At 46.2% G+C, this 25,510-nt stretch overlaps 1 protein-coding gene across 3 annotated transcripts; it reads right to left on the reverse strand.

Moving 5' to 3' along the window:
* Positions 1–43: 43 nt before the first annotated feature.
* Positions 44–25,032, reverse strand: LOC110471658 (somatotropin). 3 transcript variants are annotated; one of them, XM_085590818.1, is made up of 7 exons: positions 22,094–25,032; positions 9,803–9,872; positions 8,785–8,932; positions 6,480–6,643; positions 5,757–5,873; positions 5,236–5,397; positions 44–2,656 (listed from the first exon to the last, which is right to left on the reverse strand). In XM_085590818.1, the coding sequence occupies exons 4-7, from the start codon at positions 6,612–6,614 to the stop codon at positions 2,456–2,458; spliced, it is 615 nt and encodes a 204-aa protein (XP_085446944.1). In that variant the 5' UTR covers positions 6,615–6,643; positions 8,785–8,932; positions 9,803–9,872; positions 22,094–25,032; the 3' UTR covers positions 44–2,455. The 3 variants fall into 3 exon arrangements, with proteins under 3 accessions (XP_085446944.1, XP_085446835.1, XP_085446894.1); XM_085590709.1 differs by lacking the exon at positions 8,785–8,932; XM_085590768.1 differs by having other exon boundaries at positions 6,480–8,932.
* Between the last annotated feature and the right edge of the window lie 478 nt (positions 25,033–25,510).

The following is a 25,510-nucleotide window of genomic DNA, read 5'->3' on the forward strand; positions in this document are numbered from 1 at the left end:
AAAATTTGTGCAAACAGTGACATGTTTTTCCACCAGACTGGGTACAATATTTCAGACAAACAAAAAAAAAATTAAAATTTTAATTTCATTTCATATAGTACTGCAGTGTTCTGACTTATCATAGAAGCATAGAATGGTTTGGCTTGGAAGGACCTTACAGACCATCTCATTCCACCCCCCTGCCAAGGGCAGGGACATATTCCACTGTCCCAGGTTGCTCTAAACCCTGTCCAACCTGGCCTTGAACACTTCCCAGCATGGGGTATCCACAGCTTCTCTGGGCAACCTGTGCCAGGTCTTCACCACCTTCACAGCCCAGAATTTCTTCCCAATGTCCCTTCTAACCCTGCCTCCAGCAGTGGGAAGCCAATCCCCCTTGTCCTGTCACTCCAGTCCTGTGTCCAAAGTCCCTCTGCAACTCTCTCAGCCCCTTTAGGCACTGGCAGGGGCTCTAAGGTCTCCCCAGAGCCTTCTCTTGTCCAGTCTGAACACTGAGTTCTCTCAGCCTGTCTCCATAACAGAAGTGCTCTATTCCTTGGAGTATTTCCATGGCCTCCTCTGGACTTGCTCCAGTAGCTCCATGTCCTTCTAATGTTGGACAGCAGAGCTGCAGGTAGCACTGCAGGTGGAGAGCTCTTGAACAGGGCAGAGTTCCCCCTCCTCAGCTGCCCAAACTGGAGGGATACATGCCAGCATCACTTCCTTATCCCCTTAAAATTTTAATTTTGCCACAAGATGGAATATTTACAGTTTATTAACAAAAATTAATAATTTCTCCATTTCTAGTATTTCTCTCCCCTCCTTCTTGGTGTTAGATGCTACCCTCAGACATCTGATTCCTTCCACTTTTTGTTCCATTACCTTTTCTTTCCCTACATATTATATATATTATGTTCTCCTCAGGTTCCTAATACTCTCAAAAATAATCAAGTTACTAACTGCACTGCCCATCTCATGTATTATAGATTATTTCCTGCCTTGGTTTTCCTTTTAGATTGCAAAGTCTTTGCAGCTGGAAATTTCCCTAATTTTGTGACCTGCTCATCTTGATCTTATCCTGAGGTATTACTGTAATACATATGATAGTAGGAATTATCCCCCCACCAGCAAGCTTAATTCAATGCTGCTGAATTTTGCATGCCTGCATGTATCTGTAGTGTATGTGGCACATTCTTCCAGCCCTGGCTGTGGTTTGCATCAGCAGTGGTGGAAATGTGTAGGGCTGAGGGAAAGGAGGCAATCCCCCAAGCAAAAAAAAAGCCAAGGCTGAAAGAAGAGCAACACAGGAGACCAGAAATTAGAGCAATGAAAGAATAGTAGTATTTCAAACTCAGAAATAAATTCAATGGAGGCAGATGGAAGCAAGGGGGCAAAGTTTTCTATTCCTCCATCCAGCAGCTGGGTAAGAATACTGGTCAAGAGAGGGGCAAGAAGAGGAGCAGCAGTACTGAAAAACAAAGAAGAAAGTGCTTGGGAGAGTGTTTCAGACTGGATTTCACCCTTTGTACACCTCACAGCTTTGAGGGCATTTGCTGATTTTTCAGAGAACAGCATTGCCCAGGGATAAGGAGATAAATTTCACACTGGGGATGCTTTAGTCACCAGCAACACTGGCAGCATGGGCAGGGATTAATGCTGCAAAGCTCCTTATTTATGGGCTAGTTCTTTTTAATGAGGCAGTGACTGAAGTTGTTCAGTGGCTAAGGAGAGCTCCAGACAGATCCATCAAAGACCAGGGCAGAAGTGAGAGAGGATTCAATTAGGCTTTGAGGCCAACAGCATCTTCACAGCTTCTCTGAGTACCTTTGACAGGTCTTCACCATCTTCATACTGAAAAATAAAGATAAAACACAGCAGGACCTTTTCCCAAAACCTTTTCCAAACAAATGTCTCTGGAAACTCTTCTTTGGGGTTACAAGCCCATTCCACCTTCTCTTGCACTTTATTCTGTATTGGCTTCTGTTCCTTCAAGCCTTAAATCCAACCATCGGTACCAGCTCCACGTTTTGGTCCAACTTTATCCCTTGCAACCCAAAACCCACCTCCTCAAACCTATCCTCAGCACCAAGTTCAAAATCTGCGCCCCTAGTTCCAAATCAACCCTCCTCAGACTCAAATCCACACTTCAGCCCCAAATCTACTCCCAAATTTCTCCCCAGCTCCAAATCTACCCACATTCCCAAACCTACTCCGCAGTACAAATCTACCCCTAAATCTGCTTCCCTTATCCCCCCAAGCTCCAAATACGCTTCTTTAATCCCAAATACACATCCTAAGCCCCATATCCACCCTATCCCATTGGCCACTCCTCCCTCCCAGCCCCTCACAGTAGCCTGTCCCACCCCAAAAAGCAGACACGTTGGCAGTAGCAGGTTTATTCTCCAATTTTCTTTCAGAGGAGTAGGGCAGCCATGGTCAGCAAGAGGCTGGAGCAGGAGCAGAACTGCCACCAGTGTCAAATGGTGCAGTTGCCCTCTCCATAGCGCCGGCACTTCATCACTTTCAGGTAAGTCTCCACTTTGTGCAGGTCCTTCTTGAAGCAGGAGAGCAAGCCGTAGTTCTGCAGCAGCGCGTCCTCACTGCGCAGGTGGATGTCGAATTTCTCGTAAGCGGCTTTAAGGATCTGGGGACCCCGGAAGCTTCGGTCCTGCAGCTCCTGCAAGAGGATTGCGAGGTGCTGGGGGAGGTGGTGGGGGCCTGGGAATGGGCATGGGTCACAATAACCTCCTGCAGTGCCCCAGGCTGGGGCAGAGGGGCTGGGAATGACCCTGGCAGTACTGGTCGGCAGTGGCTGAACACGAGCCCGTGTGTGCCCAGGTGGGCAAGAAGCCACCAGCACCTGGCTTGCATTAGCCATGGCACCAATGGCCTCCTGGTCCTGGGAACTGCTGGAGAACCTCCAGTCCCAGGGGCACTTATGGGCCTCTCCTGACAAGGAAGACTTTGAGGTGCTTGAGCATGTCCAGAGAAGGGAATGGAGCTGGGGAAGGGTCTGGAGAACCAGGAGCAGCTGAAGTAGTTGGGGAGGCTCAGAGAAGAGAAAAGAAGGTTCTGGGTGGACCTCACTCTTTATAACTCCATGATGGGACCATGGAGTCAGGCAGGGATCAGGCTCTGTTCCCAGGGAACAAGTGACAGGACAACAGGACACAACCTCAAGCTGTGCCAGAGGTGTTTCAAGCTGGACATCAGGAAGAATTTCATCACAGAGAGGATTGTTAAACATTGGAAGGGACTGCACAGGGAGGTAGTGAAGTCACTGTCCCTGGAGGTGTTCAGGGAATGGCTGGGCATGGCACTCAGTCCTCTAGTCTGGTTGACAAGGTAGTGGTCAGTCTTGGACTTGGTGATCTTGGAGGTCTTTTCCAGCCTCAGTGATTCTATGATCTTCCACAGACCCAGTGCCACAGTTCCCACTGAACTTTAAATGAGGTCAGGGGTTTCTCCCTCCAGTCTAAAAGAATATTTCAAACATGTTTTTGAGTGTATGTGTTTGCAGGAAGGGCAGTGATGTAGGGGTGATGCTACAGTGAGAAGGGAGCTGGGCACAGGGCTGCAGGGAGGGAGGAGTGTGTCTTTGGGGTCTTAAAGAGTAAGTTGCAGGGTCTCTCTGTACCTCCTCCAGTCAAGGAGATGGAACTGGGCAAATAATTCTCTCTTTTCTCCCACTTTGCCAGAAAATAAAGCTCTAACCCAGACCCAAGCCATGTACATCTGGAGCTGAAAGCTACACTCCTCCTGCCCTGCTGTGGTCACCAGCTGCCACAAACAGGAAAGTGGTTAAGGAAAAAGAGCCATAAATGGGTGAAATATGATTGTTTGTCTGGTTTCTGTGTACCATTTCCTAATGCCCAAGCACATACCATATGGGGACCAAAATCACAGAATCGTGAAGTCACAAACTGGTTTGGGTTGGAAGGGACCTTAAAGACCACCTCATTTGAAGCCTCCCTGCCATGGGCCAGGACACCTTCCACTAGACCAGGTTGTTCCAAGCCCCATTTAACCTTGTCTTGAACACTTTTAGGGATGGGCAGCCACAGCTTCTCTGGGCAACCTGTACTGTGACCTCACCACCGTCACAGTAAAGAATTTCTCACCCACACGAAAATCTGGATGTGGTACTGATACCTATCTCTACTATACCTGCAAAAGTGGCAGGACAGAAGTCTCTTTTTACTTTCTGAGCCTGACATTCAGAGTAATTTTAATCCTGGAAAATATAAACAATATTCCAGACTCATTTCTCACAGCTGCAGGTCTCAGAGCTTTAGCTCAGGGTGAGCCTGCCCGATAAACTTAATTACAGAATAAGCATAACTGAAAAGGTGTCCTGGCAGATAATAGACAATTTCATTTAAAGCAACAAAGCATAAATTAAGTAGATTATAAAGGGAATTTAGAGAAAAGAGAATAGAGAAAATAGAAAATAGAGAAAAGGTAGAGAGTGACTTTTTACATGGACAGATAGAGACAGTACAAGGTGGGATGTTTTTTACTAAAAGAAGAGAGATTTAGATTAGATATCAGGAAGAAATTCTTCCCTATGAGGATGGTGAGGCCCTGGCACAAGTTGTCCTGTGGCTACCCCATCCCTGGAAGTGTTCCAAGCCAATTTGGACAGGGCTTGGAGCAACCTGGTCTAGTGCAATCTGTCCCTGCCCAGGATGGGGGGTTGGAACAAGACAAGCTTTGAGGTCCCTTCCAACACAAACCATTCTGTGATTAATCTATGATTAATTCTTCCTTAAAGAGGGTCACCCCGCAGTTTTCAGCTCTCCGGATGCTGCAGTGATGTATGAGGGAAACACCAGAGTGTAGGTTTCCATCAGTACACAGATGTTTTTATAAAATGTTGTGAACCATCACAAAATTTGCCACATTTCAAAGTATTTTGCATGGAGATGTAGCAAATGTTATTTTGCTGTTAGTACAACTGAATATTTCTTTGTTGCTGGGTTTGGGAAGACTTTGGGTGTGAATTGTTTGAATTCCTGAGCAGTAGCACTTTGCAATGTGTGTTAAAATCAGTTCTGTGTTTTCTTATCCTCCCTAGTGATGCAACCCATTATGCAGTATCATGATCTTATTATCTAAAGACAGACAAAGTCTTAAGGATGCCACTGGTCTTCAGAGTGGAAAGTGATGAGATTTCTCAAGGATCCTTGCCAGCTGAGTGCCCTTTGTCTGGGAGATCTCTGCAATTCTATAGTCATGCTACATGCTGCAACTTACCCTCATCAGAGCTTGGATGCCTTCTTCCAGGTCCTTTAGTTTTTCATACACTCTGTCTGAGGTGCCAAAAACCAGATTGTTTGTGAACATCTTGCTTAGGTACTGCACCGGGGTCAGCCAGGACTGGATGAGAACCAGGGAAAACTGAAGAAGCTCAATGTCCTGAAATTAAGACAAGAAAGGGTCAAAGCTGTGCAGGGGTATTTGATAGCATGTCCTGCTCCCTCTGGAACACCTGGAGATGTGCCACCATTCCTACAGCTTCAGCAGGCACAAAGAGCACCACCCAGACCAGTGTCCCATGCAGACAATAGTTTTTCTCATGCTTGGGGTGGGAATGTGATTTACAGTGTAGCCCAGAAATGTATTTCCTTCTTTTTGCAGGGTTCAAGTAACCAAAAAGGGAGGAGAGGGATGAAATACTCAGGTGTTCACAGATGAAAACCCTCTGTTCCTGCAGTGAAACACAGCTGGGCTCTTCAGGCAGGTCTGTGCTTGCCCTGAGGGTGAAAAAAACTTACTGATTTCTGCTGAGCATCATCCTTCTTCACGGGAGCAGGGATGGCTTCCGAGTAACAAAAGGCTACCTGGGAATTCTTGTTTGTGTGTCTTTGGTCCTCTGGAATATAGGTGCGTTCCTGTGGAGACATCCCAAACACACACAGATCTATTGCCCATGCCCTGGAGAAGACCTCACACTTCTCAAGCTGCTCTGAATGGTTACTCTTTGCAATAAATAAATGACAAGGTGCTTTTAGACAGGGCTGGCAGGTAGGAATATCGTGTTGGCACAATAGCTGCAGGGCTTAAATGTCTCCCTAAGCCAAGGTGTTGAGGTGAGCAGAAACCATATCTGAACTGGGTTCTCCCAAGGCATAAATGACCCCAAAGGCCAGCTCATGCCAGCTCCTGTCAGCAGAACAAACTAGATAGTTTTAAGCACTTAGACTCTCCCAGGGCAAGAGGTAACCAACACAGGAAAGTCTTGTCACATATCTGTGCCATGTCCCAGCTGATCCTGCGCAGCCATAGCCCTGAGAGGGGGGATAAGCAGGATCAGAACAGGGGGGCAGAGGGCTAAGAGGAGGAAATAGGGTCCAGTCTGATGGGATGTAACCTGTGCTATCCTACTTATCACCTGAAAAGAGGACAAAGGAGACACCAGTAGTTGAAAGGTGTCTGTTACACAGTCCTGAAGCCATCAGACTGAAGTGGAGGAGATGACCAGAGACCACACCACTTACAAACTCCTTGTATGTCTCGGCAGCCAGGAGGTGAAGGTGCTGAGCCCTCAGCACAGCATTGGTAAACAGGCTGGAAAGGGGTATGGCCGGGAAGGCAGCAGCTTGCTGTGGCCACTGCAGTCCCAGAGTGATCATGGCAATGGTGAGAGGAGGGAACCATGACCCTGCAGCAAAGCACAGCAGAAGGTGTTAGCAGTCCTCAGGAAACTGGGTTGAGGAGGCAGTGGCACCTGGGAATTAATTCCCAGTCTCTTCGGTCCATGCTGTTTGAAGGCTTATCTTCCTTGGTGCTTCTTGGCACCAAAAGTAAGCTTAGCCTTCTCCAAAATTCTTTGGAACCCTTTCACCAAGACCTGTCCCCACCAAAAGCAGTGTGCTTCACTGCTGTTACCAGCAGTGTCTTCCTGGGTGGAGTCATGGCTGCTCCATGAAAATTAGTATGTGTCCCAATGTTTTTCCCTGATACACTCGTGGTTTTCCTTTTCTCAGGAGTCCTTGCCCATGTGAAAAGAGCATGGTGCACTCTGGTTACAGGAGCAAGCAGGGGATGATGTACCTCACTGTAGCCATGGTTTATGCTGTATTGCTGATGTGATGCTGGCTGCCTCGCTGGGGTGAGAGATGGTGACATTACCTGTGCTCTGACTGGCTCTCTGGGATATGACTGCAGAATTTGGTGATCTTTGTCAACTGCAAAAGTTTTCAGCCTTTGATATCTGACTCACCCTAGCATCTGCCTGCTGCGAAGACCACAAACTTAATCTCAGACACATACCCCTTGGAGGAGAAATGCCCTGGAGACTGTAGGACTTGGCCTGCTTAGACTAAAGATTAATTCATTAATTAAAGTCACATTGAAGGGAAAAGTATTCTTTTTCATTGGTTTATACATTGACATGGATAACTTTAAGTTAGGGTTATCACAGCATGTGTGTATCCCACCACATACCACCCCATCATCATCTCCTCTCACCCTGTGCACATGGCAGCATTGACAAATCCTTTAAAACTGTAATAAAAAGTACCTGGAGCCATTTCTGCCTGGTGAGTTGCTCAGGTGCTGCTTGACAGTGAATATTTCCTCCTTTCATCTGGCAAGGGGAACTGTTGAGCCACCCTTTATATAGCAGGGAGTCTGTTTAAAATGGATCTGTGTGTCCATGCTCACGACAACTCTGCATCTTCTCCGTGCATAAATGCACAGGTGTTCACAGTGGTGATGCCTCATTGTAGTAATTTATACACAAATGTACAAGTTGGGAAGGTTGTTTGCCTCAGGATAAAATCAGTGCTCAGTGATTTTGCCATATCCTGCTGTTTATCTCAAATAGAAATTTTCTGGTCCTTGCAATACCCATCCCAAGTCACATCAATGTTTTTATATGGTGGAATTTGCTTTGTCCCACCTGCTTTCTCCTGTCTGTCTCTACAGCCTTGCCTCACGGTTCACGGGCCTTACTGACTATTTTGGGAGATTTCTGACTTAAAGCAAATGGCAAGTTGTTCCAAGGGAGGTTCAGGTTGGATATGAGGGAAAATTGCTTCCTCAAAAGGGTTGTACAGCCCTGGCACAGACTGTCATGGGCAGTGGTGGAGTCTTTATTCCTGGAGGGATTCAGAAGCTTTGTTGATGTGGCACTTGGGGACATAGGTTGGTGGTGAGTTTGGCAGTGCTGGGGGAACAGTTTGACTCAGTGATCCCAGAAGGCTTTTCCAACCTAAACAATTCTGTGATCCTATGATGTTTTCCCCTTTGTTGTTAGTGGGCATAGAGCTGGATGGATGTTGTCAGATTAATCCTATTTCTTTCAGTTTCTACAAAAATATCAAATATTCAGCAAATAGTATTGCTGAGCTAGTTTGCTTGTGGGTGTGACAAAGAGCTGTCATGCCCAGGTGCTTGTTTGGGTTCCAGCCTCCCCACTGCAAATCCAACTGCCAGAGGTCTGGGAGGTTTCTCTCATTCTCAGTCTGTGAGAAGACCTAGTTATGAACATCTTCCTGCTCCTAAACAGACTAAGCAGAGAGTTGCTGTGGAAAGGAGGTAGAAGAGATAGGGAAGAAAAGGTGAGGAAGAGAATCATAGAATCATGGGATGTTTTGGGTTGGAAGAGATCTTAAAGCTCATCTCATTCCAAGCTGCTGCCATGGCACACCTTCCCCTAGACCAGGATGCTCCAAGCTCACTCCAGCCTGGCTCCACAGCATACCTACGCTTTCTTTTGAGCAAAATGAAACAGAACCTCAGATGGGCAGCTACAGGGGGGTCTTAAAGGCCTTTTACTCCTCATAAGGCACTGATTACCTTAAACCACACTGATCTGAACTTTCGTTGGGAGTTCAGGGTCTGTTTCTTTCTGGTCAAGTGGTGCTTTGTCTTTCCCAGAGCCTGTGTTTGCCATGCCTCCCACTGTGGGTCCAGTTTCCAAGAAGCAGCATCATCCCTGGGGCAGCTGGAGCATTAGGTGGAGAGGTGATTAATAAACATGCTGTGGAGAGTATGGTCTGTTCTGAACAGCCCCTGGGGTGGAGATGTGGTGGTGTCACAAGGTAAATGTCAGTCCTTGGAGAAGTGGGAATGGCTATCAGGTATCCCGTCACCCAAAAGCCAGCAACATCTGGTTGTGTTTTTCTACTCCAGATTATGTTTAAATACATCAATATTTGTCAGAGATGAGCAAAGCAGCAGCACCTGAACACAACCCACGAGCTGCTGCCTGTGAATGATGACAGTGTAACAGTGCAGCACTTTGCACCCATGTTCTGCTGCCTCTCACTGCCACTGGCTGGCTCTCTAGTTTTGCTAGTCAAAGCTTGGTGCTAAGTCAACATTTTTTATGTTGTAGCCAAGCATGGAGATGCTGGGATGATCAGCCTGTGCAATTCCCCTGAGCCTTGGGTTGTCCCAAATAATTTCTGGGCATTAAATGAAAAAGAAGCATTGTGGGGAAGGTGGTGTGACTGAAGTGTTGGGCTGTGCACACCACTGACAAAACTATATATATATATCAACTTAGAATTTTTCTAGATTTCAGACATGAGCATTTGCAACCTAAAGCAGTATCTCTTAAAATCACGTGTCATTTCCAAATTGCTTTTCTTTCTTGAAAGAAAGAAAAACCCCATTTCCCTTTGGCATGTTCACACATCCACCCATCTTACCCTGAGCATCACCTATACTCTAACAAGTTTCACTAAAAAAGTGAAACAATTCTTGCAGGTGTATGTGCTCCCTGATTCCTAGAAACGCCCCCAGCTTGGGGTGGCTGTGTGGAGAGGACCTTCCCAGCCTGACCTTACCTTCCAACCCCAACCTTACCTACCTGGACCTTCTTGGGTAAGCAGAGCTGGTAAGTCTTGACCAAGGAGCCACTTCCAGCCCAAATCCAGGCTCTGTACATTGGAAAGCAACAACATGATTGACACGTTGATACATCTTCTAGCTCACTGCTCAAAAGGTAAATTACTTCTGGACTTTATGGGTTTTGTTTACTGGAGGTAGGACTGCACAATTTCACTGAACCCATTTGGAAAGATTTTAGAAACATAAATTCATAGAATGACCAGCATTGGAGGGGACCTTAAAAATTATCTTGTTACAACTCCTTCCACTAGACCAGGTGGCTCCATGCCCCATCCATTTTGGCCTGGAACTCTTCCAAGCAACAGTTTTTCTGGGAAACCTCTGCCAGGGCCTCACCACCCTCACAGGAAAGAATTTCTTCCCAATATTTCATCTAACCCAGCCCTCTGCCAGTGTCAAGCATTCCCCCTCGTCCTGTCAACGTGAAACCATTCCCCCTTGTTCTGTCACCACACTGCCTTGTAAATAGTCTCTCAATCCTTCTTGTAGTCTCTTTTAGGCTAAAGAGGTCCAGGACTGCAACTCAGTCTATGCAAAACCAGCCACCCTTGTTCAAGCAGCCCTGATTCTAGTTTCCAGCATGTGGAAATGTATTTTACCATTATTTTTTTCTGAAAACCCTCCTGTTTTCTGCATTCATAAATGTTGGTTGGAGATTTTGGCCTATTTCCTTACTAAACCAATCTAAACCATGCTGGTTTTCTGCTTTACCAGTCAGCCTGGAGGTCTACTGCTCATGCTCATTTGCCACATGGACCATTACCTCTCTCCCCTGTTTTTGCAATTGTTTTTCCTTAATAATTACCCATAAGAAAAATCATATACAGAGAAGGGTGCAAAACTAAGACTGCTATCTATTGAGTGCAATTTCCATGTGACTGGCTTGGGGCTGCAACACAGGAACCAGATAAAGGGATTTCAGATCCCAGGAATAATCCCTACCCATGTCCTGGGGAATGTCACAGCCACTTCCCATGCCTCAGTTTCTCCATTGCTAAAATGATGGTCCTGACACTCATTAGCAACACAGCTGGAAAGCAGGTAATGATTGCAGAGAAACAGATAAATTAAAAAAATTAAAAATCATCTTTTTTGCTGAAAACAAAGTCAGTCAATTTTGCCCCTTTCCAGTGTGTGGGGTTTTTTTTTTTGTTTTGTTTTGTTTTGTTTTTTTTTTTTGTTTGTTTTTTTTTTTTTAATAAGTCTTTTAAATTGAAATGCAGCAACAGCAAGTTGTCCAGGAACAGGCAGCAGCAGGGAATAAAAACAGACTCTGGGAAGAGTAATTAATTCCCATTTTTTTAGTCTCTCTCTCCACCAGTGGATCTGACAACATCCTGTGTCTCCCAGCATGAGCTGCCTCTCAGGAACCATCAGCCTTGACTTTCCCGGGCTGAATTGCTTGAATTCCCAGAACAGCTTCTGCTGAAGGGTTTTCTGTAGGGTGTGGAGAGGAGCCATCCCAAGGTGCACAGCATGAGGAGGACTGGAGCCTCTCTGCTCTGGGGATAGTCGGAGAGAGGTGGAATTGCTCAGCCTGGAGAAGAGAAGGCTCTGGGGACAACTTAGAGGCATTTCCAGCGCCCAAAAGGGCTCCAAGAGACCTGGAGAAGCACTTTGGACAAGGGCATGGAGTGACAAGACAAGGAGGAATGGCTTCCCACTGACAGAAGGCAGGGTTAGATGGGATACTGGGAAGAAATTCCTGTCTGCCATGATGGTGGGGCCCTGTCATGTGGGAATCCAGGGTTTCCCTCTGGCTGCCCTGGCAGGTCTGGGACCCTGGCAGGGGTCAGGAACCCCCCTGGACAGAGCCCCCAGAGACACTGGCTGTGATCTCTGCCCATGGAAAAGAGTTTGCAATCTTACAGGATGAATTACCAGCCCTGAGTGTTTGATATAATAATTAAGTGTGGCACAGGTGCAAAAGTAAAATTTTAGGATTCTAGATTAGTGGTCCAAAGGGCACAAAATGGAGGAAATTGGGTGTGTCTTGTCCTTTTTCTCCTTCTTCATGCCCTCCATGTCTCACTGTGGTGTTGGCATTTTTCTGTTGGTTCAGGCTGGGGACACACTGTCCAACGTAGGTGACAGATATTGGCACGTTATTGTAAATGCAGCCCAGGGAGTTTCTGGTATTGAATGTTTGTCACATCCCACTGAGGGCAGAGCCCCACACGCTGCCCTGCAGGACAGAGCTGGGCAGGGCAGCAGAACATGTGAGAGATAAACAGAATAAACAACCTGGAAACCAGCACAGAACAATTATGGCTTCTGCTTTGGCAGCGGGGCTGAGAGACAGAGACTTTCTACAATCTCAGAATCATCAATACCACAGATTCTGGCACTGGCACAGATTTCCCAGAGAAGCTGTGGCTGCCTCATCTCTGGAAGTGTCAGGCCAAACTGGATGGGGTTTGAAGCAATCTCTGATAGTGAAAGGTGTCCCTGCCCATGGCACAGGGGTGGATAATGTTTTTTAAGGTCCCTTCCAACGCAAACCATTCTGTGATTCTATGGCTTAGGGTGTTCAGCACAAGGTGTCACAGATCTGCTGATTTCTCAGCAGTTTTGGCTTGATTTATGTGGCTTCCATTCCAAAAAAAGGCACTTTCTGCTCCAGTAGTGCTACTAGGAGTGGTCAGCAAATACAGACTGTTATTCAACTGCAATTTTATAAGTCTGCGAAAGAGCTTAAGCAGTTTGTAATTTAATTTTGGGAAAGTCATCTTACTGCCTGCCTCAGTTTCCCCATGTATGAAAAGGGGCTTTGAAGAGGACTCACTTTCAGAAACATTCCTCACTGCTTCAGCTCCCAGCTGGCAGAGTTAGGAAAAACCCTTTCCTTAGGATGCTCAAGAGGTGAATTGGACCAGCCCTGAGATGGAAAGGATGTTGTGTGACCACGTACCTGACTTCTGTGCATTTCTCAACCCATTTACAACAAGCTCATAAATATAAAAAATATATTACCCATTTATTAAAATGTACATTTTTGGGAAAAAACCACAAAAGTTAAAGTCCTTGAAGTCCTTCAAGCTGTGTTCTGGGTAGAACTGCTTCTTAGGGCATTAGGATTGTGACTCCTTTCCTTTTTGTTGTTATGATTCACTAATGTGTATTTATGGCCTAATATCTGCTTGGTTTTGTGTTCTGATTTTCTTCTTGCTTCCCTGCATCACTGTTTTCAATCTGACTCCATCTCATCAGACAAATTAAATCTGAAATGCTGGCAAATGTTTTCAAGTGAATTAAAAATTTTATTTATTTGTTGTTTCTGCTGCCTCAAGAAAGGCCATATATTCTCCTGATATTATGGGGAAATTGCTTTGAATTTATGAGAAAGCCAAGCTCAAATTATGGTCATTGAATATTTCCATTAGCAAGACTCTCTGCAATGATGAGATTTTTCTTATTCTTTGCTTAGGGAGAAGCTTGAATGAAAACCTTGAGCTGTTTAGAAACGTGACATACTTAAAATTTGACCCTTCCTGACTCCAGATCCTGTGCAGCAAGAACTCTCAGTTACTCCTCTCTTAAGGCATTATTTATTTATCATATTTAAATCCTTAGCTGAGATTTCCAGTACTTTTAATTGTCTTTATTTTTGCTGTGACTTTCAACCCAATGTTTAACCCATTCCCCAGGAAGAGGCAAGGAAAACACCCTGTTTTACTGCCTTACACTTCAAACATTTCCTGAGCTGCTTTCCTCTCTCTTTTTGCACATCAATATTTCAATGCGTAGCTCTAATTTCTGTACTAAAATCTTGCAACTACAACCACTCGTCTCCACAGGGAAAAGCTATCTGAATTTGCATGACACTGGCAAATTCTTGGGACAAGCCCACAAGATTTTCATCAGATATTGCACCATTCGGGAACCTGGCTGCTAAATAATCGGGATGAATTTGGGGACAATAAACAGAATATTCCCCCTTGGTGGAAATAAACTTATTGCTCTAGAAAAGCACAATTATACAGCGATGACTATAAAAATTAATTAAAGAAGGATAATTGGTACAATTCACATTGATGATAGTCAGGAACAGCCATTGATGATGTCTCCAGACTTCAGCAATGTATTAATACACAACATACATGGTTTCTGTTCTGTGAAACACCTTATTTTATATTAACCACAGATTAACAGTGGACCAGTGCAGCAGAGCCTGTGCTTTACCACATGAGACATTTCTGCTCACATCTGCTTATTTCTAGGGTAATTTCATTGATGAACAAAGTCATAAAGCCACCCAAATGTTATTAAGCACAGCTGACACCTTTACGATGCTTTTTGCAAGTTGATCACTCACAGCTTTAATGACTGAAATGATCATTGCTTTTATAATCAGGATTTCCTCTCCCTTTTAAGGAGAGTTTGAGTCGCTTCTACCACCACAAGAGAAGGCACTGACCCAGCAGAGTCTTAGGGAAAACCAAGAATCTAATACCTAAATTTATTACATGTCAAAGCCGGGCAGGATTTTTGCAAAAGTGAACTTGGCCCTTGGGACAGCCCCAGGTTGGGAGATGCTGGTGACTTGTTTGTGCATCCAACATCTTGTCAGACAGTGAGCAAATGGAAAGGGAATGCCAACTCATGCCCAGTGGCTGGAAAGTCAGAGTGAAACTGCGTTGTGCTGTCTAAACATTTCCCCAAAGAGCCTGTATTTACAACACTTGTCTTTTTACAGCAACAGCCATAAATAACTTTGTTCATTCAGAGTGGAAATTCATGTAACAACCCCTCTGGTTTGGTGGTGGATCACATGGCCTTTCCATCCCCATCCCCTAATACAAATCTATTCAGATTGTGTCAGCTGCTTAAGTATTTGGTAATTTCTGCTGACATAACTGTCTAATTGTCCTCATTTGTCATGGCTCTTCTGGACAGGATTGCATTGTGAATTTATAATTCAGCACATCTGTTGGAGGCTGGGGGGAGATGAGTGTCAGATGGGGAATGGACAGATGTTTTCTCATCCCTCAGCCCATAACTGGGTGCAAAATGAAGCTGTAATTCATTCCCATTACAACTTCTCAGCTCCATCTAAGCTGGGAGTCTAGGCAGGCAAAAGATCTAGAAAGACCTGGCTTCTAGTAAAACCTGCCATCCCTTATCAGACAAATTACCTTGCTGGATTTAGCAATTTAAGATTCATCTTAAATTAGATATGTTTTTCTACAGTTATTTTATATAGGGTTTTAAACAACATTTTATATGTTTTTTTTAAAAACCCATTTCTAAAATGTGCCATGCTTTATTTTTATCACCTCCCAATTTTCCTCAATGAATATCTTTTTTCCATCCCATTTCTTTCCTACAATTTCCCACAGAGTTAGTTTCAATCATAATGTTTCTCTGGAAATCATCCCTGCAGAAACACTGCCTGCAGGTAAAGGCACATGCAAGTGGATCATAGAATGGTTTGGGTTGGAAGGGACCTTAAAGACCACCCAGCCCAGACCCATCAGCCTGGGTCACCTTGTGATCCCCTGAGAGTGCTGCTGTGGTGGTCACAGTAGGTCCCTGCCCAGGAGGGGATGGTTTTTAATCTGGAATTTCATCCAGACTCATCAGCTCCTTCCAGTGTCCCCAGAAAATAATTGTTTAGACTGCTCTTAGACCAACTAGTGGCATGAGAAACCAAAGCCTCTCTCACGTTTAGTTTCATTTTGCTGTCAGAGAGCACTAGCAAACTATCCCAATATCCTTTATTTGTCTAGAATAAATACACGAGCAACAAAAACTGTCATAAACAAAGTAAAAGCAAATGGCTTTGAAAACATGCCATCAACAGCCTCTTTTGCCTTGTGCCATTTCTCAGCATTCTCCTGCTACCAAACAAGCTCACAAACATCTCTTCTTCAGTGGGTTTCCCTCTGTAGATGCTTTGGGGGCTAGGGGGCAGGGAATGCTCAGTAATAGGTGTTCTGACAGCAGTGCATGGGATCAGTCCCTGAAAATGGACTGTTTGGGAGGAAGGGATGCCATTTCCTTTGGGAAGGGCTTTGAGAAGTTCCTCTCTTCGATGGATGCAGTTGGGTGGGTTTGGTTGAAGCTGTAGGTGGCAAGAGCCTTTTCAGCTGGCACATTTGTGAGCTGTGTTTTTTGCCCAATATGTTCAAGTTTGTAAAAAGATTTATAAGCACAAAGGAGTTCATGTTGCTGTTTGAGTGCGGTGCAAATACAAGTCTGCACCTAGAAGGGGAAGATCAATGAACTCTTTTTGGTCCTGACACAGTTGATTGGAGAGCAGTGATGTTTTCCACCTGGATCTGCACGTGGCATGGACTAGAGCTAGGCAAGATGCAAGATGCGAGTCCTCTTTTTATTTTTTTCTTTTCAAGTCTGCAACGCCATCGTGTGATTGTTGGCTGTGCAGCTGGTAGGCTGCAAAAAAAGGAAATTATAGCTCGGCTCATTTTCTTTTAGGACTTGTTTCTGTGGGACCAGCTGCTGAACGTTTCATCTTTTACAACTGGACTCTGTGAGACTGAAAGTGCACGAGGGTGCTTAGAGTTGAGCACACAGGACAGTGTGTGCCACACTTCAGCAGAGGCAAGGGGCAAGTGAGGGACAGCACTTTTTGCTCTAGGTGCTTTGGTATGGGAGATGGATGTAGTAAGTTTTAAAGCTGGGCTCTGCAGCAGTGAGGGAAAGTGATAGGATGTGTAGCAGAGCAGGAAGGTGAAATAACTCCAGGGGTTGTGTTGCTTTTCACAGAATACTAGTTAAATGTGGAGTCAGCAACAGCTTGCTGTGCAGGCCCCTTTTGTGTCCAATATTTGGAGCTGATAAGGCTCCTGGCCTTTTATACCAGCTTGTCTTCTAGCCCAGTGTCCCAGGGTGACATTATGGTGTTTGTATCTCCAGTCGTGTGTTCTGGTTATGTTTGATATTCTGTTCTGTGCTTTCAGAACTGACTCAGAAAGTGAAGGTTTGTTTTGCCTTGTTATCAGCCGTGGGTTCACCTCTGCCCATGGTCTGCTGGCTAGAAGAGGCTGGTGCTGCCTGGATTGCTTTTGCTTGCTTGGCTTGGTTGCTTTGCTTGCTTCTGCTTTTGCTTTTGCTTCCTAGTTAGTTTAGCTAAGCAGTCCAATTCTTTCCCTGGACTGTTTCTTTTCCTTTCCTTTTTCTGAATACCATCCAACCTGCTCCAGACTGGGACCTGGGAACCCCGAGGAGCACTGGGAGCCTGCTCTCTGTGATCTGCAGCAGCCATCCCCAGTGCCCAGAGCAATCCCCAGCACCCAGACCCGAGTGACCACCCCCAGGAGAGACTTTCTGGATTTGTTCATCTCTTCAGAGTGGTGAAAGAGTTTTGCTGTCATCTGGTGGTGTTAATTTTTTTTGGTGCTGGGGAGTGCTTTGTTTGTTAAATAAACAGGTTCTTTTCCACTCCTCTCAGAGAAAATTTTTCCCTGAACCAGGTGGGTGGGGAGGGGGTTTGTTTTCTGGGGGCTTCTTCCAGAGGGTTTTCCCCAAATTTGCCCTAAACTAGGACATCCAGCTGGATCTCTTGTCCACAGGGGCGTGCAGTGGAGCAAGAATGCAAGATGACCCTTCAGTCAGCAAAGTGCAGTCAGGTCAGAAAGACCTAAAGGAACCAAAACTGAGCAGGCCTAAAATACCAAAAAGCAATATTCCCAGATGTTGTCATGACCTTTGCTAACTTCTGCAGTAGTCAGGCTGTGAGCATACAAATACTAAAGTGAGGCTGTTTGAAGCACATCAGCAGCCTCTCTGTAATCTGTAGGATTATTCATGTGTTAAATATTGATTAATGTAAATGTTGTGCTGGTTCAGAGCCAACAGATGTTTGCTTGTCACAAAGGGCTGTTCCTTCAAAGAAAGGACCAACTTTAATGGGAGAAGAAAAGGTCTTCTTAGGGAAAATGGGGAGTAGATTTCTACTCCTACTAAATTTAGAAAATTATGGTTTTGATGGTGTTGGCTGATACAATTATTTCTTTTAGTGGTGGTGGACTGCCTGGGACTAACTCAGAGATGGTTCTGTCCTCATCTGCCCACTAGAAGTGTGAAATGCCATTACTGAGGAGCTGGTGGTGTCTCATGACCTTAGAAAACCTGGAGCTGTGTCGCCTGTTTTTTATCCATTCCTGCCATAAACGAAAGCAAAAAGTATTAAAGTTTTCTGAGATTTTCTTGTGTTTTTGTTTTCTAGTATAGTAACCATATTTAACTCCACCTTTTAAAATTAGAAGCCTGATCTTTTCTGTTCCTATTTTTACTAACAGTCCCTATTCATTTACATAGATATACAGATGGAAAACTATTTTCAGAATTGTTCAGCATTGGCTCATATTCTCTAGAAGTGAGCAGTAAAACTCCTACTGATTTTTACTTGGGAGTAGAATTATGTCAACCCTGAACAGTTTTGAAAAGCACAATTTAAGCATCATTTTAAGTAAATGCTACCCAGATACAATCCTGAAGAAATGAAATCAAAACATCTATTTTAAAATGTCACCATATTTTCAGTCCATGTTTTCTGCTTAACATTTGCACAAAGATAATAACTCAAATACTTCCTATGGATACCACTGCTTAATTCAAACTGCTGCTGTGATTTGTTTACCTGAAATGCAATGGAAACATACCAGCTTTTCATTCACACCCTTGCTGCTATACATAACTCCTTTTTTTTTTTTTTTTAATTTTCCTTTTTTCTTTTTTGAGAGCAGGAATCTGAAAGAATTTAGATAATTTCTTTTTGAGCTTGAGCAGGGTACTATTGACATCTGACTAAAATAGTATATGACGCAGTTCTGCAAGAACAGAAAAATAATTCTTATGATGATGGTAATTCTCACTTATATCTATATATCTATATTATATGTCAATATCTATATATACATAGACATTTAATTTTGTAATTCAAGCACACTGGTTCTTAACATCTCTTTCCTACCAGATTCTGGTGTGAATAGTGAGTTCCATGATAATTTAAGCCTAGGTTGAGCCTACGATGAGCAATTGAAGTATAATTTGAGATGAGTGCACGACATTCACCAAAGCAGATTTTGGGAAGTTTAAATGGTTGTGGAATTGCATGAGAATAGCTTCAATATTTCTTGATGTGAACTGGAGATTGTAGAATTGTTGCCTTCAAATCCTGCATGGTATCCGCTTTTGTTCATCACAATGAGACATGGATCAGCATGTAAAAAGAGCAATAAATTACTTGCTTTCTTAATTTTATTTTCATAAGGTCAGTGATGGTTCAGTCAATTTTGAATCTCACCAGTGCTGCTGGAAGCAAGCTACTAGCTTTTAGTAGGTGCATGAAATATGAAGATCCAAGACCATTATCTCTTATTGCTTTAATCAGGTCTTTGACAACTTCATGTTCCATCTTGGATTTTATCCCTGCGCACCACAGTTCACAGGCATAGCAATGTCCCTCATATGAGTCATGTGGAAATCCTTCTCTTTCGATGCCTTTTTCTGGATTTCCTTCCAACCTGTCATTGGAAGTGATTTAGGTATTTGTAATTCCTTAAATAGCTGGTTGAAATATGGAGTTAACTGTTGTTCTTGCTGTGGTACAGCAACCCATTTCATCCTGGGATCTGCTGGCATCAGTTCAAAGGATGTTGACAATTTTTATGTTTTATCTAAGACGGGGAGTAGTAGGAACATCTGCAGCTGGAGGCAAGGCCTTTCTGCTTGGCATTGGATGAAAAGTCTGTGAAAGTTGAGGCACCAAATCTGGACGAGACTTCAGGGCTGAATAAATATAATGTAAAAGAAGCTGTCTCACAACATCCCCTGGTATTAAACTTGCCAGGTCCGGACGAGATTCCAAAGCTGCATCAATATATTGTAAAAGAGAGTGTCTCACAGCATCCCTTGAATTCCAGGTTGACTGTCTCTGGCGATATGAGCCATCAGTTGTTGACGCTGACATCATCCAGGATGGAATACATTCTGAAGGAGTAATGAGTATTATGTCATCCTGTTGCTGTCCTTCAGTAGAACTATCTTGAGTCTCATCACTTTCAGGAGTTGATGATTATTCCATTTGCTGCGGAGGACACGCTTTTTTGAAGTAGCTTTTCTTTTGTAAGAAATCGGAAAATATTATTGTAACGTTTGATGCAATGTCGCACTCTCGCCACAGGGCGGCGCTGTTGCAGTGTGGCACTCTCGCCACAGGGCGGCGCTGTTGCAGTGTGGCACTCTCGCCACAGGGCGGCGCTGTTGCAGTGTCACACTTTCGCCACCGGGCGGCGCTGTTGCAGTACCGCACTCTCGCCACCGGGCGGCGCTGTTGCAGTACCGCACTCTCGCCACCGGGCGGCGCTGTTGCAGTACCGCACTCTCGCCACCGGGCGGCGCTGTTGCAGTACCGCACTCTCGCCACCGGGCGGCGCTGTCGCCCGCCCGTTGCTGCCCCCGGGGCCGGCGCTCCTCGGGCCGCGGCTCCGCCCGCGCCGCGCCTCGGCTCTGCCCGCGGCATCCCGGGGTGCGGAAAGGAGCGCCCCCACCGCGGCCACGGCCCGCCTCTGCCCGCTCCGCCGTGACCGCGACCCCGGGAGCGCCTTCCTCCTCCCCTCTTGGAGCTCACGGGACCTCCATCCCCTTCTGGGTCCGCCCCGCCTTCCTCCTCCCCAGAGCTGAAACCCCCCGGTCCCGTGGCCCCGTCCCGCCCCGCCGGGGCTTCCAGTGCATCAACGAGACGAGACGGGATTTTCCCCGCATCCTTTTCCCGGTCTGACGCCATCAACGCGCCCCCACGCTCCGCTGCCGGTGCCGCGGCCGTGTCCGCGCGTCCCGCGCCCCGCAGGACCGGAGCTCCCGCAGGACCGGAGCTCCCGCAGGACCGGAGCTCCCGCAGGACTCGGAACTCCCGAGGGATCGGAGCTCCCGCAGGACCGGAGCTCCCGCAGGACCGGAGCTCCCGCAGGACTCGGAGCTCCCGCAGGACTCGGAGCTCCCGCAGGACCGGAGCTCCCGAGGGATCGGAGCTCCCGCAGGATCGGAGCTCCGGCAGGACCGGAGCTCCCGCAGGATCGGAGCTCCCGAGGGATCGGAGTTCCCGCAGGACCGGAGCTCCCGCAGGATCGGAGCTCCCGCAGGACCGGAGCTCCCGAGGGATCGGAGCTCCCGCAGGATCGGAGCTCCGGCAGGACCGGAGCTCCCGCATCCCCCGCCCCGCAGGACCGGAGCTCCCGCATCCCCCGCCCCGCAGGACCGGAGCTCCCGCATCCCCCGCCCCGCGCCGCTCGGCTCCCGCCGGCCGCCGCCCCGGGCCACGGCCGGGTTTGCCCCGCAGCATCCCCCGCGCAGTTTCCCCCGCGCAGTTTCCCCCGCGCAGTTTCCCCCGCGCAGTTTCCCCCGCTCAGGTTTCCCCCGTGCCATCGGCACCGACGCCGCTGTCCCGACCCCCGGGGTCTCCCTCCAGCCCGGTGCTGTTCCCGGTGCTGTTCCCGGTGCTGTTCCCGGTGCTGTTCCCGGTGCTGTTCCCGGCCCGCCCCGGTCCCTGCGGGGCCGCTCTCGCCCTTCCCCCGCCGTTCCCAGCGCCGTTCGCCTTTGGCTCTGCCCCGGCCTCCCCACCCGTGTCCCTGGGAAAGGAGGCGTGGGGGGCTCTGGCTGCCAGGCAGGATTTGCCCTGGGTTCTTTGGTTCTTTTGACTCGGGCGAGCACGCCTCGAAAGATGCAAAATCCCAATCCTCTGATTCGCTGGGAAATAGATGTAATTTTAACTTTCCCGGTATTAAGTGGGTGTTTGAGGAGACCCACTGGTTGATGACAGCTCCTGCTCCTCTTTGCTTGGTGCCCGCTCCTGGTCCCCCCCGATTTCTCGGCTCTGCCGCCTGCAGCTCGCACGGCGCCTCCTGCCCCGCTCTTTGCTGGGCGCATCCCTCGTCTGCCTTCTGCAAGACGGAATCCTTCCCACCCCTTGGTGGGAGCCAGCCCCAAGGATTTCTGTTTAAAACTGATTCTAGCACGGTTCTCGCTGGAGCGAGAAGTTTCATAGCTATTTTGTCTTTTTGTGTTGCCATATGATATAATCGTATATTAACAGCCTTCCAAAATCCTGGCTCAAAAATCACATGGGTCTCAGCGTGTGGGTAATTATAACGGGCCCATTGCAAAAGATCTTTGATTCCCTGTTGGCTAAGGTCACGGGATAAGTGGCCACCACATTCCTTAGAGTGGTTAAGATATTAAGTTGGGCTTGGGAACAGGCCATGTTCTTAATTTTGACCGGTCTCACCAATAGCTGCGTCGTCTGCAAATCGGTCCGGAAGCTGTCCTGGTGTCTGGCCAGCAGAAGCAGGTGGAGAACACCCAGGGCCTTGGATCTTCTCCTTTCCGGGCTGACTTTGAAGGAGCTTGCTCTCTGCAGGGGTCAGCCTCTCCTCTTCAGGGAGTTTTCTTCTCGGGCTGGGGTCTGATGTTCAGCACTTCTGGTGAGCTCGTGCCCAGCCGGGGATGCCAGAACTGTCAGGGTCACTTGGCAAGACCCCAGCAGTGTGAAAGTCCTTTTTTCCCTGGCCCAGCCGCTGAAGAAGAGGTCTGGAATGCGTGAAGCCGAGTTTTCAAGGTTGTTTATTTTTTCTTATCTATAACAGTTTCTCTCTGAGCTGCCGAGGTCCAGCTAGCACAGCAGCCATGGCAGTCTCCTGCCCGCCCCAGGCAGCTCCCACATTATATACCCAAAATTACGTGTACCATGTTTACAATTCCCGTACCAATACCTAAAATCTACGTTGGACAAGGTGTCCCCATCCTAAACCAATAGAAAAGTGTCACCATCACACTGAGACATGGAGGACAAGAAGAAGGAAGAAGAAGCTCGGGCATGCCCAGATTCCTCCATCTTGTACCCCTGAATTTCATTCTAAAAAATCCCAAAATTCTACTTTTCCACCCTGTGTCAATTTCTCTATTACACTATTCAAACCCTTTTTGCTTGTAATTCCTCATATAAGGTCGGCAGCCTCTCCCGTGGGCTAAAATGGAATCCACAGGTGGTTTTCATTTGCTGCCAAGGTTCCTGGGCTCTTTGCCAGGGGCTCGAGTTATCCAGGACAGCCAGAGGGATGCTCTGGACTCTGACAGCTTTTATCCCCAGTTGTCTGTTCTGTTTATGCTGAATAATAAGTTTTGCACCTTTAAGACTTGTTCTGAGAGTGAACTGGGGGAGAGAAGAAGCACAGTTTGTTTTCAGAAATGGCACTCACTCCTCCACGTTCCTGCTCCTGGACTGTGTTGTCTGTGGATGGACAGACAGCAGGACAGAGCTCTCCTTTGCTTTTAGTTACTTTTAGCTAGCTGAGGCAAAGAAGTTCCCTGGACTGTGATTTTTTTTTTTTTTCCTTTTTCTTTGGACCTGCTCAAACCTGCCCTGGACTGAACACCAGCAGAGCAGCAGCAGCTCACAGCAGTGACCCACAAGGCTCGGCCTGGGCTGTGGCATTTCCAGCGCTGGAGGGACTGATGAGAGACTGAGTGAGCAGAGCTGCAGCCCAGCAGAGGGGATTTTTTCTGAGTTTGTCTCTCATTTGGAGCAGCAAGAAATTTTATTGTTTAATATTGTTTAGGTTTTCTTGTTTAATAAATAGTTTTCTCCACTTTTCTCCAAGGAGGTATTTTTCTTTTCCCAAACTGGCTGGGGAGAGGGGCCGATTGAATTTGCTTCCTAGAGGAACCATTTGGGGGTTCTCTCCCAAATTTGCCCTGAACCAGAACACAGATATATTTGTGACCTCAGTTGTACTATATAACCTTCCGACAATTTTAAAAAATGTTGTGGTTTTTTTTTTTTTTTTTAATTTGAAAAAAAAATTAGAGACTCAATTTGGGACAATGAATGCATGTGCAAAATATATCAGGTGACGTATTTGAAATAACCTTGGTGATTTCAGAGTCTCATGGGCCTCCACATTGTATCACTCATAATACTTCTCAAGTACCTTGTTAAAAATGCAGAGAATAATGTCAGCCTCTGTTAGGATGAGTATCTTGACATTCACACTGCTGGGTGCCTGAAGAATACACCTGAAGTTGCACAGGTGCTGGTGTCCCAGCCCTGTTCATCACTGAGGCTGAACGTAGAGTGTGTACAAGCCTTCTGCACCCTAGCTTACTAGTATACAAAATCTAGTTTTAGAGTCTTTTTTGGTGGAACCAACCTTGTCTCACGAATCCTGCCAAGCGAGAAGGAAATTTCACCTATTCTCCTGCTTTTTGTGTCTGCTATAAGTCAGAAAACAGTATGTCTAGTTATTTCCTGTGTAAATGAATGAGGCGGATGTCTGCCAAATCAACTTGAACAAATATTTTAAAACCCTTATGCTGAGAGAGATTGCAGGGTGATTGCAAAACACAGAGGATCTAAGGATGGCACTCTTTTTGTATACAGAACAGACTGTGGTTCTTCATTGCTACTTCCCTTCCCACTTTTTTCCACCCAAAACCAACCATTACAAAGCTCCTGCAATCACTGACTTTCCTGCTTCTAAAACTATATTTTATAAAAGGTAGTTGTGATTTCTAGATGTCTGTTCCTGTCTTGTTGTGAAGCTTCTTTGTTATGCTCCTGGCCTCATCAATGATTTTAGTCTTACTATGAGACTCTACAGAAATTATTTCAGAGGTGTTCTTTACATTTTGATAATTGCCTAATCTGCGTTACTGCGCTTTGCACTATTCTTTGTGGCAACAGTCTGTGATACCAAAATCCTGATTACCACCCTACAGCCCATTTTTTTGAGGTCCCCATGAGATTATGAGTACTTGTCCAAAAAAAAGATCAACTGTCTCACCAAGTGATCTGATCTGTACTTTCTAATGTGTGCATATAAGGCCAGGTACATTATTTTGAGCTCATTCTTTGAGCACCAGCTTAAAGATGAGACAATGCCTCATGTTCCATATTTGCATGTGAATTTCTGAGTACACTGACTCAGCTCACCTGGCAAACGTCAATGACAGCTGCAGGGAGGGTCCATAGAAGGACTCAGCAAATGATGTAATATTTTGAGGCTTCCTTCTCTTCCTTCTGCTTTCTTATATTTTATTTTGCAAAATAAATTTGATTCAGGTTTATAAGCATGGGAGGCATTTGAAATCTATAGCATGTTGAAATATAGAAAGCCAACAAGAAGCAGTACTTTCAATTTAAAAACAAGTATGTTTTCCTTGATTTCAGGAAATCAAGGAATCAGATATTCAGGTCTACCACTTGGCCTGATCTATAGATCTTAAGGAAAAAACCTACCAGAATTTTGCAATACGAATGAAAGGAGAATTATTTTTGTTTCCACTTTGTTTCCCCTCTAATAACAACCTCACACATACAAACACTGCACAGGCTGCCCCGTGACACCCTGTCAGTCTCCTAATGTGACTTCACAAACAGCATGCTAAGAGAATTACAGATGCACACTTCAGCCTCTACCTCCTGCCCCTCCCAGCTCAAATGCTGCTGCAGCTCAGCACTGGAAGGGCAGACTGTGGAGGGTGATGGCAATTGAGAGAGTGACAGCCTCAGTCGTGTACAGAGTGAGCAAATGGGGCTACAGCAGCATCACCCTTTATAGCTGCCACCATCCTCCCCTGGAACCAGAGACTTCCAAGCAGTGCCTGTAGTCTTTCAAGCAGCTGTTTTGGGAGTGAAGAGACAGAA

This window comes from Lonchura striata, chromosome 1 (assembly GCF_050655825.1).
Source record: "Lonchura striata isolate lonStrDom1 chromosome 1, ASM5065582v1, whole genome shotgun sequence".
NCBI classification, from domain to species: Eukaryota; Metazoa; Chordata; class Aves; order Passeriformes; family Estrildidae; genus Lonchura; species Lonchura striata.

What these genes read in the sequence shown, in the direction of transcription:
- LOC110471658 (XM_085590709.1), bottom strand. Translation starts at nt 6,614, where the DNA reads ATGATCACTCTGGGACTGCAGTGGCCACAGCAAGCTGCTGCCTTCCCG. An exon ending in ATGATGCTCAGCAGAAATCA is followed by an intron (nt 5,398 to 5,756) that starts GTAAGTTTTTTT and finishes TCTTAATTTCAG; the next exon opens with GACATTGAGCTTCTTCAGTT. An exon ending in GCATCCAAGCTCTGATGAGG is followed by an intron (nt 2,657 to 5,235) that starts GTAAGTTGCAGC and finishes ATCCTCTTGCAG; the next exon opens with GAGCTGCAGGACCGAAGCTT.